Source organism: Apodemus sylvaticus, chromosome 4 (genome assembly GCF_947179515.1).
Source record: "Apodemus sylvaticus chromosome 4, mApoSyl1.1, whole genome shotgun sequence".
Lineage (NCBI taxonomy): Eukaryota > Metazoa > Chordata > Mammalia > Rodentia > Muridae > Apodemus > Apodemus sylvaticus.
Genome location: NC_067475.1, coordinates 107,649,847 through 107,665,184, shown reverse-complemented (window position 1 = coordinate 107,665,184; position 15,338 = coordinate 107,649,847). Strand labels below are relative to the sequence as shown.

At 37.6% G+C, this 15,338-nt stretch overlaps 1 protein-coding gene across 25 annotated transcripts in view; it reads left to right on the top strand.

Annotated features, from left to right (window-relative positions):
* The window catches only part of Mbnl1 (muscleblind like splicing regulator 1), a 168,983-nt gene that overhangs the window by 142,989 nt on the left and 10,656 nt on the right, over positions 1-15,338 (top strand). For 15 of the 25 annotated variants that reach the window (XM_052180446.1, XM_052180426.1, XM_052180447.1 and 12 more), the window contains 3 exons: positions 8,818-9,075; positions 10,214-10,267; positions 11,165-11,318. In XM_052180446.1, the coding sequence (XP_052036406.1) occupies positions 8,818-9,075; positions 10,214-10,267; positions 11,165-11,318 (466 nt within the window). The remainder of the gene's footprint in view (positions 1-8,817; positions 9,076-10,213; positions 10,268-11,164; positions 11,319-15,338) is intronic. The other 10 variants (XM_052180438.1, XM_052180431.1, XM_052180430.1 and 7 more) reach the window with 2 other exon arrangements.

The window sequence follows — 15,338 nt, the reverse complement described above, 5'->3', positions numbered from 1 at the left end:
GTAGTGATCAGTACAATATAGTGATTATTGTAGTGAACAAATGATTGAAATCCAAAGGATCCCATAAACAGGAACACATTGGCTACTGTGCACAAAATGTTACAAAACTCTCTGCAGATGTTGTGCTAAGCTCTGAAGTACTTCAATTGAGACAGGTAGTTTTATGAAATATACCCTGATAGAAGCATTTCTAGGGCACTGTGACTTGATGGTCATAGTCTTGGGGTAGAGGATGAGAAGATGCACCCACTTCACTGTTGCTGACTGAAAAGGAAATTAGAGACAGGGCTCTGGTTTGAAATTACGATTCAGAATTTTAGCATGGCATGAATTAACAGGCTTGATAAACAGTTTCTGTAGGAAAATGGCCTATTAAGTAAAAACTGAGTCGCCTCTCCTGTCTGTCCGCTTAGGAAGGCCTCGGGGCTGAGATGGCCTGCGTGCACTAACTACAGGGAAGGCAAAGTAGAGAGCGCTTGGAGGGCACTGAGTCTAATCACTTCCAGGTTATCAGAAATATAATAAAGTATTTTATTTTATCATTAAACTGTTTTGAAAGTATTAAAAGGGTATCATATTGCAGCTTTTTTTGTCAGGATATACCAGATATAGCCATCACTTATCTCACCTTTAGAACCACCTGACGAGAAGAAAGCTGTCATTGCCATTGTGTTACAGAGGAGTCAGAGCAGAGGAAGAAAGGGCAGGTAGCCTGCCCTTGCTGTAGAGATAAGCTCTCTAACAAACGCTGTCTGCACATGAAATAGGGCAGCATTTGAAACAGTTTTCTTCCCCGATCTTCCCAAAGAAATCGCAGGATTCTTAATGCATGACTGTTAATTGATTAATGGGACTCAAATAGTCTGAGAGGAATGTCAACATATTAATTATTAATAGGCAATAATATTCAAAACATTAAGAGAATGGACCTAAAGCTGAGCTACTTGCTCAAAACTCTGTCCATTTCCCTTAAGAGTTTTGGTAGTTTCTTTTCTATAGTTGTATTTTGTGATTTTGCTTTTCCTTCCATGAAGAGCTGTTTGTGTGTTTTGTCGTTTGCCTTTGCTGTTGCTTGGACTGTCTCTCCTGCCTTAGGTGTATTCCTGAGAGCAGTGGGCATGCCCTTGATTCTGCTGACAGGCTCTGAGTCACTGTCACAGTCATAGCTGGGACCTGAAATAGGAAACATGCATGTGCCTCTTTCTTCTCTGCAGTGAGCTTCCAGAGCTTACACACGCACGCGCACGCACACACACACACATACACAGGCACACGCACACACCATACACACATGCATTCATGCACACACAACCTTGCTGCTCTTTGGAGCACTGGAGGGTGAAAGACACTGAAGGGGTGCCCACAGTTCTTCTCTCAAGGTTGACACTCTGGTTGTTTAGAGATTAAAGCCACATTCTGTCTTAAATTGCATTTTTATTTTCTTCTGAGGTAAAATTGGTCTAATTCAGCTAGGATCTTGGCTTTGTGCTTCTTGTTACATCTTTTCCTCCCTTTCTACAATTTGGCACACAATAAAGAGATCAGATGCTTCTGACTTGTATATAACCACTTAGAAGACCACTGGCAGTACTAAAAGGGATATACAAAGGTTGGAACTTGGAAAGGAGGGACCCAGTAGACACTGCTTGTAAGGTAGTTAACTACATATGCCTCGTTCTTCAGACCAACTTCATGTAGCTTATTTGTAAATTTGAGGATTTTGGCTGATTTATATTTAATGTCATAGATCATTTGAATCATGCGTTGACCTTCAATAGCAGCTTCAATAAGTATTGAAATACTTGTTTTTAAATGTATGTGCGTATATAGTGCTCATCACAGATGCACAGCTTCTGTATCAGTATGCTCATCCACTCTTTGTTGAGGATTATTATGAGGATTGTATGTTCTGTACTATAAAGCTCAGACGGGTTTTCTCTTAAAGTGAGGCAAATCTGTAAGCCACTAAAGAGATGTTCCTAAAATTCTGTTTTGTGACCTGTGGATCCTTTCTGTAATGTCCATGTATTAATTTAATGCTCCAAAGAGTATTTTAGGAAATTATTACACTGTCTACAAATATTAGGAGCTGCTGAGCTTTAGGTCATGCCTGTGTTTCATAACAAAGCATTGGTAGTAATAAAAATCATTGACTTGTAAAGATTCTTGGTGCAAAATAAATGCATAAACACATTTAGTCTACAGTATCTAGTAGGGAACTATATTGCATGTCCTTCAAGTTAACAGTATTGTGGATATCCATGAAGCCATTTCTTGTTGTCTATTACCAAGGGCAATAAAGAGCCTTCATAAGAATAAAACTAAAATCATGACTGCTACCCTGTAACTTTAAATGTCACTCATCAACCCGCTATTAAATTGACTAGTCACAGAAAGATACATTCTTGCACAGAGATTTTAGGGTAAGATTATGACATAAGTCTTGACATTCTAGAGGAATAGTTTAAACATTTCTTCACATTCCACTTGGGAACATGTTTAGGTCTTAATCATTCCAGCTACAAAACACGTAGCTATCTTGATTGTATTTGTGGCCATGGTGCAGGATAGTCTAGACCTAGTGGGGACTAGGATCTCCTGGGGTAGTAAATTAAGCCTGAGGCCTCATCCATATAGACTGTGTAGGTCAGTGGTAGGTCTCAGGAATTATTTTCACTTATTAGACAAGTGATTACAAAGGCAAATTGTCTTCATAGCAATTACTTGTAAACCCCCACTTTCCCCCACTTCTTCCATTGTAGTTATGAGTGACTGGACTAAAAATGTACCTCTGTAAACGCATCTGCTTTTGCATGGATTTCTATGTTACTGAAGGTCTTCAGATACTGTGACACTTATTAAGTCGTTCATACTGCCCAGGAGTAAGCAAGCACACCTCAGTGGCTGCATGTTTCAAAGACTTACTGAGACATTAGATCGCTATTTGGTTAATTAAATGCACCATTTTATATCATCACCCTTTGTGCCAAGAACATGTCAAATATTCCAAACAAGTTGAGCAAACTTCTTGCCTCCTCCTGTTTTCCAGTGGGGCTAGTTTTAAAATAAGCAACTCTTGTTCTGTGAAAGCATTATTTTTTTAAACAAATGTTAATACAAGTACTGAAACTCAAATGTGCTAATTCTTTACGTATAGGCACAAATTTAATATAATTCCTATGGACAAAAGAGTAGCATTTGAAAGCCAAATAGAAGAAACGAGAATATCTAGATTGGTATTTTAGTAAGTTTAATGAATTTAGTATTATATTAAAACAAAAGCTTTCCCAGCTATTTTCAATTACGGTCCTTTATTCTTCCAGAGGACCCGTGTGCGATGGCTCCCAAGTACCTGCATATCTAAGTCCAAAGGGCTCTGGTGCCCTTTTATAGCCTCTGTGGGCACTACATTCAAGTGTGCAAACACACACGGATACATAATTAAAAATAAAAGGCTTTATAGTCACTAACGATTTAAACAAAAGCAGCAATTCTTCATCTTGTGTGTGTGTGTGTGTGTGTGTGTGTGCGCGCGCGCGCGCGCGCACGCACATGCGTGTGCATGTGTTTTCTGGGATCAAACAAATGGCTTTTAATAAGAAAAGCTTATTGGTCAAGCTTTAGTTTGTATTTTTGTAGAGGATATAGTGCCACTTCTTGTCTAATACTTTAATATCACTAAAAAATTAAAGAAATTTTAAAAGTATGCAATTTTTAAATCATAGATAAGCTATACAATATCTTTTCCAAGTATACTCATGCCTCTTTTAAATTTTTAATATTACTTCCCTGTCAGTTGTTAATTTTTATAATTAAGTTTGCCTAAAAGATTTTTAACTTGTAAATTATTTTAATATAAAGTAGCTACTAACTTTGGCTTGACTACTCATTTCCTACTATTTCACACATTTTTCATTTAAATTAATGTTTAAATTTCTCTTTATTTGCAGTTATTTTGAAAGAGTAGTGAAATATCTCTAGAGTCATAGACTTTAACATGTTGATGACGTTAATGCTATGCCTGTTTTCTTGTTCTTTTGGATATGTGCAGCCATTGCTAGAGTGACAGAAAACCTGAAATAGACAATACTTCTTTTGTTGGTCATTCCTACACACTCATAGTTGACTTTTCAAGACATGTAGTTAAGTGACAAATGTATACATGTACACAATATAATGTTGCATATTCCACTCCAAGTATGAATATAATATAGGTATGTTGTAGCTTCTGGACTAAAAGATAATGAAGATGCCAACATTATAAATTTCAAAAAAATGTCCATTGGATCTTAACAGAAATCCTTCAAGATATTTAAATAAATAAGCAGTTTCTCTGGATATTTTTTTTGTTTTAGAAAAATGAATCAAAATTTGTACATTGGATAGCCAAGTGAAACCAGCTTAGGAATGTAATTAGATGTTTAACTTAAGTATGATTGACCCATGCGGTTCAATGGGCCAGAATTTTAAATTTAGAGAACTTAATTTATTATTGAAAATATAAGCAGTTTCTTTTTGTTCTTTCTTGTATTCTTTTCAGAATAAAAGTCGGAGCCATAACCAAATGACTGATTATCAAGAATTTTTTTTTGAGTCCAAGTTTCATTGCATAGCCATAGTTTCTCTGGACCTCAGAATGTAAACATGGTAGGCTTTTCACTCAGAGATGTGCCTGCCTCAGTTCCAGGGCGTAAGGATTAGAGGGGCTAAAGGTGCATGCCTCCTCAGAGATGTCACCACCAGGAATGACTTTTAAAGCTAACGTGTGATGATAAGCTTAATAGAAATGAAGTCTCTGGGTCTTATTGATGTCCCAGAATATTAAGGTCAACCAAGTCCCTGGCCACCGTTATGGTTATTTTTCCATTACTGCTTTTTGGTCTTATTCTCTAAGTATTGCTGAGCCTATTACACAGATGTGGTGAAAACATACATGCACTCTCTAAAGGATCTCTTCTGAAAGCTGTGTGATAACTGCCCAGCTTCAGAGAGTCCCAGCGTGACTTTCCTCAGGACTCCCATCTGTCACCATCTAATGAGACCTGGGAATCTTCCTATTACTTTGTTTGTTACATTTTTAAAAATAAAGACTAAACAGTGGAACTACTTATATTAAATAGATTTGGATGCTGTGTTATAAGCTGTTTTCTTTATGTTAATTAGTATTTATGTTTAATTACTGTTTTCATTTTCTGAATCTCTTTTTATTTAGAATCTTTAATCAGTAAAAATAGCATGAAGTAGTTCTAAAGTTGCAACGCCATCATCTTTGTGCCCTGTTACTATTATCCTATTTATTGAGCCAAAATACAAAGTATTCCTTATTCACATTTCTTCAGAAAGTGACAGCTTTTTCTTAGTGACTATTTAAAGTTTATAATTATTCTACAAAAATTTTAAGAGAAACAGAATTTATAATGTTTTGGTGAATATTGCAGTGGAAATGCTACATTTTATACTAAAAGTAACTTTTATCCATTTCCCCTTACACTGTATGATTAACCTATTTAATTTTCACAGAGTAAGATACACAGTAGTCTTTTTTTTAATTGAGTCTGATTTTGTGTTTGGCTTAGTGTATCTAATCATTTTAATTTAGGTTTAAGAAAATCAACCTACAGGCAATACTTAAAATTTTTGACCCCCAAATTTTATTTCTATATATTCAAATTGGAAAATTATCCAAAATGCCTATTGTCATATTTCCTTTGCAAAATTATTCATAATATGAAAACAATGTAAATAATCTATAGATCCACTGAAGAGTCGCCTATACTATGTGCAGTGTTTGATATCTGAGGTACAGTTGGAAATGATGACTTTAGCTTCATATAGGAAAATGAAAATGTTGAAACTGTTAAGGCATTGCTTTCTGAAGTCGTTCCATGATCACAGCCATGGAAAATAGAGTCAGAATATTGCTTGGATTTTTATGTAATTTTGTCTATTTACTGGTAAATGTATTAAGCTCTCATCCTGTTTTAAATTATGAGATTAAACGTGTTGAATTTTTTTAATTTTAATTTACCAATGTAAACTTCATCTAAAAGTTTTGTCTTGTTTTAATAAAAGAGGCTGGTAAACCCAGGCTAAAATTTCCTCAGCTTTTCAGGAGAGAGAGAGAGAGAGAGAGAGAGAGAGAGAGAGAGAGAGAGAGAGAGAGAGAGAGAGAGAGAGAGAGAGAGACTAAGTCTATATTTAGCCATCAGCAGATAGACCCCATTGTACTGGTGGTGACTGTTAAGAGAAACTGTTTTAAAGTTGGCTTCGTTCAGTCTCCAACATTCCACAGTACATCTAGTATGTGCCAGACTCTGCAGCCTCTCTCTAGTTAACCTTTTGTAATAAGCTGTCTCCTACACTATTTTCCTAAACTCATTCCTAAACTTGAAGTCAAAACTGCAGCAAAAATGGCCAGTGGACTCTAAAATCTTAGGAGAGGCTGCTTTCCCAGAGTATTCTAGGTGGATTCCTAGTTATCAACTCTGGTTAACCATTAGTAACTGTAAATTGTAGTCAAGCAGTCCTTATCCTATAGAAGCCATACATGCATAAGCAGAACTCACAGATGCACCCTCTTTAGGCCACAGGTCTTCCTGCCATTGAGTGTTCTGCTTTCAGCTCAGTCTTCGTCAGCCGTGGGAAAGGTTTATTGAGATATGACTAGAGAGAGCACCGGGACCTGTATGTGTTCATGTTAAAGCCATAAGCACAGATTGCCTTAAGCAGAAAGGTCACCTTTCTGTTAACTACATGACATAGATTTAACACAAAATGTATTTTATGGATAGGTAAACTCACTGATTTGTGGTTTTATTCAGGGTATCTCTTTTCCTGGCCCTAGTGATTAAGTCATAGTTTGGAACAGGCTCCTGGAACCTGTGTTTGGAAGGTCCCACAACTCTCTTTGATACTCAGCTAGAAAGGGGGTTTGTTACTCATGAGTTTTATTTGTTCTGTTCAAGAAGATGAATATAGTAATCAAAACAGTCTTTTGTAACTTTCTAAATCATCTGTACTTTTAGTTATTCAGTATATTGGAAAATTGAATAAACTAAGTAAGTGCAATAGCTGAGTTAGGCTGTTGCTGTGCTGTAGAATGCAGGTCTGTAGGTAGGTGAATGGTTCCAGTATTAAACCCAAGTTCTTAATATGAACCACTTTCTACAATAATAGGATATTAATATAGTTAGGGGATAGGTTTAAATGTGGTTGTTTTATTAATACTTTAAAAATAATAACATCTTGTTCTTGCTTAACAAAGAAACAGAGTGTCCAGTGTTTGTATTTGCCTTGTTGGGGGGGGGGGGCATCGATGAAGTATAAAAGCTGTGTCTTTGAAGTATGTGTTGTAAAACTTTGATATTTGAAACTAGAGTACAAACATATTAAGGTCATTCAGTGTTTTAGATCGCCCCCTGGTGGTCAAAATATCTAACTCCCAAAGGGGAGACTTGGAAACTTGAGTACAACTCAAAGAGCGAACGAATGAGGAAGAATCCATTTTACCTCATCCCGGGGGATCTCCACAGTGAGGCTAACAGATAGGAAGCAGATACACAGTAACACGGATGAGTGTCTTTCTCCATCCACTTTCTACAGCTGCCAAGGGGATTTCTAGTGCCCCAAATGACTCCTGGAAACATTTTGATTAGAAATGATCTCAAGCTAGAATGTTTTGTTTTTTACTTGCAACTATTTTGTCTTATCCAAAAGTTATAAGTATACAACTGAATGTTCTTGCCTGATCTTCACTAAACTAAGTATTAATCTTAAATAACTTCAGTACCACTTATAAATCCAAAAATTTAACTTTCATTTACTATAAATTAAATGATCTGTATACCTGAATCAGATTTAATTGAAAATTTTATTATTGATCCTTCATTTGTCCATGTGTCTGGTCACATGCATGCATGCATGCTGCATGGTATATGTTGAGATCAAAGGATGATTTGCAGGAGTAGCTTCTGTCCTCCAAGTGTGTGGTTTCAGGACTGCAGCTCAGGGTGTCAAATGGCGCCGTATCTCATGGGCTCCTGCAGATGTATCCTGCCAGCATCCTTTCTCTGGCTCCATGACCTCCAGTCCACGTCAGTGACTTAATCTTTCTCATTGCAATGTCCATGGCAATTTGAAAGAATGTTTGATTATTTTATAAGATGTTCCCTATTAGCCAGGCAGTGGTGGCGCATGCCTGTAATCCCAGCACCTGGGAGGCAGAGGCAGGTGGATTTCTGAGTTCTAGGCCAGCCTGGTCTACAGAGTGAGTTCCAGGACAGCCAGGGCTATACAGAGAAACCCTGTCACAAACAAAACAAAACAAAACAAAACCTAAAACCAAATAAATGCTTCCTATTCAGTTTGTCTGATAGTCCTCAGTTTTAACAATAAGAAGTGATACAAGCACCATGACGTGGTGTGATGGTTTTGGATCACACCAACGGAGTGGTGTCCCTGTGTCTCATTCTTTATGTGTTTACTCAATGAGAATGGCGCATGCTGGCTCTCCTCACTATAATGTCCAGACTTTTCCCCTCTCTAATTGATAAGTACACCGTCACAGTACTGGACAGATGCTTTATTACGTGCTTTTCTGTTTGCTGTGAACATATTTTCTTGCTCAAGGACATTCCACTGGAAAGGTGCTAATATTTGAATGCTAAGCACTGCTCAATTGTGCCACTGCATGGCTCTAGTTTGCCCTCTCCCTCCATAGACACCCTTGGTAGCCAATTTGGATAGTTGGATTACCATTTTCAGAAAGGACCCACTTGTTCACATTGACTGAACCCCCTGCATTTAATGACCTCACAGGTGTGTCGTGAGTACCAGCGTGGCAATTGCAACCGAGGAGAAAATGACTGTCGTTTTGCTCATCCTGCTGACAGCACTATGATTGATACCAACGACAACACAGTCACCGTCTGCATGGATTACATCAAGGGAAGATGCTCTCGGGAAAAGTGCAAATACTTCCATCCTCCTGCACACCTGCAAGCCAAGATCAAGGCTGCCCAATACCAGGTCAACCAGGCTGCAGCAGCACAGGCTGCAGCTACTGCAGCTGCCATGGTGAGTGGAGACAGCAGTGCCCTCCTGTCAGCCTTCAGGAAAGATAGTAAACAATTTCTCTACTGCAAGCTATTCATCTATTAACCTCTCTCTTATGTTTTGCTGAAGATATGTTTGTTCAGGTATCCCACACAATACATAAAGATACTACCATTCACAGAAGTGAGGGTAACTCCCCAAGTGGATCAGCTAGCTCTTCCTCTTAGCCTAACCCCTAAGACTCTGTCTCATTCTGGATGTAGGGCTTCTGAAACTCCTGCTTCATAAAAAACCACTTGTCTCCTTTCTGATTGACCAACACTGCCATTTCCAGTCTCCGATTTCTATATGCTGTCCGTCCATTGGCCCTTGTTCCCCTTGAGTGTGTTCTTCCCCACATCAAGGCTCTTCTTTACAGTCATCTTGCCTTTAATAGCATCGTCTGAAACTATGTAGGAGAATAGCTTCAGCAAAATTGTTTTTGAATTAGCTGCAACATTTTGAATGATCCACTGTCCAGATAGTGTGACAACCTATTGTGGCAGAAACATGATTATTCAAGTGCCAGATCTTGACTAAGCCATTATACAGGGAAGAGAGGAGCAGCAGCACTCAAGGAGTGTTTTCTTAAAATAAATAAATGAATAAGGATCATTCAATATGACCCTAGTAGCTGAGGAGTTTAAGCAGTCCATTTCTTCTTGCCTTAGCTGTTGTAACACTGTCCTTTTTTTATATAACTACATAATTTATTCTTTAAATATTCATACAAAATCATTGTCATGACAGTAAAATGATCAGGAGAGAGGTCTTTTCTGTGTTTGTTTATGGATACTTGAGCAAAAATACAGAAGGCAGACTCTCTCCTTTTCTCTTTCTTTCACCACCCTCCCCTTTTTTTTTCTTTAGAGTATTGTTTGAAATTAACTACAAAGAGGAATTATCCTCCAATAACAACTCAATAGTGCCTTTATTGTGCATGCTTAGTCTTGTTATTCGTTGTATATGGCATTCCGATGATTTGTTTTTTTATTTGTTTTTTCTCACCTACCCAAAATGCACTGCTGCCCCCATGATGCACCTCTGCTTGCTGTTTATGTTAATGCGCTTGAACCCCACTGGCCCATTGCCATCATGTGCTCGCTGCCTGCTAATTAAGACTCAGTCGGCTGTCAAATCACTGAAGCGACCCCTCGAGGCAACCTTTGACCTGGTACTATGACCTTTCACCTTTTAGCTTGGCATGTAGCTTTATTGTAGATACAGGTTTTTTGGTTTGTTTTTTATTTTGATTTTTGGTTGTTTTTTTGATTTTGGTTTTGGTTTGTTTTTTGTTTTGTTTTGTTTTGTTTTTAACCAATTGAAATATATATAATCCTTTTCCTGTTTAAAGTGGATAAGTACAATGGAAAACTGAGTGTGGTTTCCAGAAAAGTGAGCAGAAAGACCTGAAATGCATACATAGATGGATATGGTACAATGAAAGACTGGAATCCCAGCATCCCACATTCAGTTTAACTGCATTGTAAAACGTTCTAATGAAATACTCGGAGGACGATAAAGTGTGGTTTTCACTCTATAGTTATGTACCTGTGTGGTTAGCATGGCTTTAGTGATAGGCCTCTTTTCTTTTTAACATATATAGTAGAGTATTTAAGAAAAGTTTGCATGCTCTGGGACATTTGCATGTGTCAGCGCACTGGGGAGGGCAGAGCTGGCAGGACCGAGCCAGTCACTGTACGGTTAACTATTAACAGTGCTTCTACTCAGCAGTCCTCACGGGCTCCCACTGCAGCTTTCCTTCTCTCCCAAATAGATGGCTTCTCACAGAAAGCCTGAAGCATTATGGGACATAAAACACCTTACTCATTATAACATGTGCTCTCATTACTAGTGGGCTTTTGTTGTGGACAAAATAATGCTTCCTTTAAAGCTTTTATCTTGCTTAATTTCTTTAGTTGATTTTGTCAACTGGAATTTTCCCCCTGGGTAGTTAAGTGTTCTGCTGCTTGCGTGCTCGTGCTCCCTAACAGTTCTAGCCTACAACTGATTTTTCTTTTTTCTTTTTCTCTTTTTACTGGTATTTGTTTTTATACTATTCACTAAACAGGGAATTCCTCAAGCTGTACTTCCCCCATTGCCAAAGAGGCCTGCTCTTGAAAAAACCAACGGTGCCACCGCAGTCTTTAACACTGGTATTTTCCAATACCAACAGGCTCTAGCCAACATGCAGTTACAGCAGCATACAGCATTTCTCCCACCAGGTAAGGGTGTGGGTTTGCTCTTGAATGCATCTGCTATGGTCTACACAGGGTTGTACTGTTAAAGCAGGTAGATACCTGCAGGGCAGGACAGCTGTCAGTCACAGAGAGGGTGCATGGTAAGGTAGTAGTCAACTGGGAAGACACACTCAGTTTTCTTATCGAGTGGCTTTCGTTTAAAAATGAAAACTTAAGCTTACTGAGACAGACATGCTTTATATATTTTTGGTGTTTATGCTATTTGGAATTGAACTATTCTCTTTTTCTTCTCTTTCCTCAACACTGTTGTGTGTTTGTCAAGCTGTGTTATGATGCTCTCCTGCTGTAAGACCCCTTTGCCTTTAAGATTCCACAATTTTATGAAATGACTCAATTTTGACAATTTCAACCTTCAGTTTGCAAAGTAGACAGTTGAAGTATATTTATTCTAGAGTTCTTAAAATGTGCTCTTCCTATTAATTATGCATGGCCGAAATAATTTTTGTTCCTATGCTGAAGTTGAGGTAGCCCTACATTCTCTTGGGGTTGAATTTACAGCTTAGCCTTCCCTTGCTATTCCCATTTAGTGATGACTCATGAAGCTGTGAGTTCAGCTCATTTTCAGTTTGGTCACATGCACATGCGCAGAGATCTAAGGGTAAAATACTAATAGATCACTTAGTTGGTTACAAATTGCTATTTAAATATTCTTAATTGATTTAATAAGTCTTTAAACTTTTTTTTTACCTTATGCTTTGAAATTAATTGCCAAGACACACAGATCTCTTTTTTCTTTCTTACACAGTTTTATTTTGAGAACACTTGAAAAAAACATATATATATTTGATGAAATAATTTATTAATTAATAAATGAATGGCTAGGTACGTGTATCGGGTCTAGCATATTGAGCTATGGTGACAATATTTAGAGTATCACATTTTTGTGATATTAGAAAGTGAGATAGTTTATTTTAGACTTATTAGCAAATTAATACATCATGCTCATATTCAATGTTACTGGGAAACAAAACTTTTTGTATAGTTCATTTCTGAAAACTGGCTGTTTACACATAGAATCAGGTCCATCACATACATTAGCTAGCTGGAATATTTCATTGAAATGTTCCAGGATAGAAGGCTAGGTCTACTCTTGAGATACAGTGTTCAGACTGCCTGCTAGGGCACCCAGGCCTCATGCGGCCGCTTGGCCGGCCATCCTGTTGCCTTTGTGGCTCGAAATCCTTGAGTTGTTGCTTTCTAGGGTTGCACATTCAAACACAGCACAAATGATTATGTCTAGTGATTTTTGTTCAGATTTTGGGGACATTTGTGAATTTTTTTACAAATTCTTTGGCTTGTTAATATTGGCAATTTTATCTTTTTTTTAAATCTCTAGAACTAAAGGAAGTCAATCTTACCATAGATTCAAACATGTGTAGTATTTTGGACAAAATAGGCTCATTTCCCAAAAATCTAGTTTATTTTATATACATATAATATAGAATTAATATAGGTGAAATATTCTATTAATTGCAATATAATTTAGAAAATACACTATTTTTCACAGCTGAAATTTTTTTTAGGACTCTGAGTTCTGTCACTTCAATAGTAACTATAGATATGTGAGTCTGTTTGATTGAAATTACAGTGAGGTACAGTTTGCCAGCTCCACAGAACAGGTGACTACATATATAGAAACTAAACTGTTGACAAGAAGTCAGGGATTAGAGTCAAGCTAACCATCTAGCTAAAAGAAAAAAAAAACAAAACCAAAACAAACAAACAAAAAACCCCACATATTTAATTTAAGAAAAGACTTAGACTTGCGTAGCATCTGTTCATCTGATCCACCATTCATGATTCTGTCCACCCAGTGTCTGCCCAGCATTCGCTCTTCAGCTCCCTGACCTCTCTTCCCCTGCTTCCTTCTCTTCTCCTTGTGTTTGCCTTTTACTGGCTCAGCACACATGACTCCATGCCCTGCGGGATGCTGGTATTTACACCAGAGATGTCAAACTCCTGACTACCAGGGTACCCAGAAGCAGGCAGGGGCATTGCGCCCTGGCCCCACAGCACTCCCTTGTTTCCACATTCTGTTCCGAAGCCACCTTTGGCTGAATGATGACACAGTGCTGGGCTTGCCAAACACCTTTTAGATGTCTTCTCTCCTTTTCCCCCCCTCAAACCCAAAGTTTGATTGTCCATGTTCCCAGTGAAAAATATAGGGCCTAGTGAAGTGTAGCAATATGTCAATAAGTTACATGGCTCTTAGATTTTTAGCAGAATTAAATCTAATTCCCTTAGATTTAAGGGAATTGGGCTTGTTTCTCAATAGCGATGGACCTGTTACATAACTGCATTAAAAGGAGTTTCAGAAAACAGTCCTTACAAATCACGAAACTGCACACTTCATTTCCGCCCTTTTCTAGCTTAGACTGTAGTAAGTACAGCTGTTATATTACGTTCAGTGGGGTCTTTGCTTGTCTAGTTGATTTTTCAGTTTTAGCTACATGGCCTCTTGTTTTATATTTGCTCTTCAGAATTAAGCTGATTATTAACAGAGCAGGTGAACTCTAGGCCCATTCATGTTACAGAAACTAATATCACCCCTTCTGTATGCCAGAAACAAGAATTTCAGTGACACTGATTTTATTTGATTTTATTTTTACCTTAAATATAAATGAAGGCAAGTTCTAATTCCACTGGACCTGAGGGAAGTAAAGGCCACTCCTGAGAGAATTTTGAGGCCACCCTCTGGTCTTTCCCCCTCTGTCTCCTACGCTGTGTAGCCCAGGTTCTAAGATGGTCTCCTATTTTCATTCAGTCCCCATGGTTCACCGTAACCATTGCACGTTTGCAAGACCTTGAATGCAAGCATCCTGGACTGAGCTCATGAGCTCACGCTCCCGTGTAGCCTTGCCTTAAGAGTCTGCCAGTGGCAAGGCCATGGGAAAGAATGGACCTTGGGCCGAACAACGCATGGCTCCACAGACTTGTGGAGCCTTCGTGAGTTTGCTGTGATGTTTTTATTTTTCCTTCCTTTGAAGCATATCACATCTCTCTACCTACCATATTTTTCTCAAACAGTGTTAGAAGACAGTTTTTAAAAGAGCTAAACTAGTTTACTTAAGGCAACTTCTATGTTGGCTCATATTACAGTACTACTAGAAATAAAGAAAGGGCCAGGAAATTGTTAAATGGTGATGTAGGTGTTTGGACCAGGGAGGTAGGGAAATCTTTAGCCTGTCCCTTTTATTATAATCAATATAAGTATAAAGATTTATAGTTTATTTTAAATTTGTGTTAAAAAATATTTATAATAATAAAAATAGGGAGGTTATTGCATATTTGAATATCAGTTTTAACAATTTAATTGACTGCAAGTTTTAAGTAGTAAAACAATATTGATTAATTTTAGAGTATGTCAAATTCTCTTTATAGCCCTTACCATAAACTTAAATAAGCAAATGTTATTACATAGACATCCCAATTAGATCCCTGACTATAACATTTTCTCTCCTCTGTTTTTCTCCTTAACATATTAGTAACTATACCTTTAATTTATTTATTTTATATAAGTATTTTTTATATTCACACAGATAATTAAAATTTTAATTTAAAAGATAATGCAATTGCAGTGACACATTTCTCAGAACCACACCATTCTGCTGTGCAAACATCTTTCTACGGGAAATTGGGAATTGATCAACACATTCGCTTAAATTTTGTCTTGTGTGAAAAACTGAGGGAAACTTTAAATTGACTATTTGTGCATCATTAGTAAATTAACCCATTGGAAGTAAAGATGAATATTATGGTCATTTCGAAAATGGCTTTTGGTTTGGGTAAGAGGGTCCTACAGCACTGTGTCCATACTTGTGAGTTACTGCACCCCAGCTGGTATTGTCATCGCTGCCTTGTGTTTATTTGCTACAAATCCTCTCTGAAGCTGTGTGCATTGGTTACAATGATAATGAGGATGATAACCCAAACTAAAATTCAATCAGGAAAAGTTAAGGTTTTACGGAAAGGTCAGCTCACATC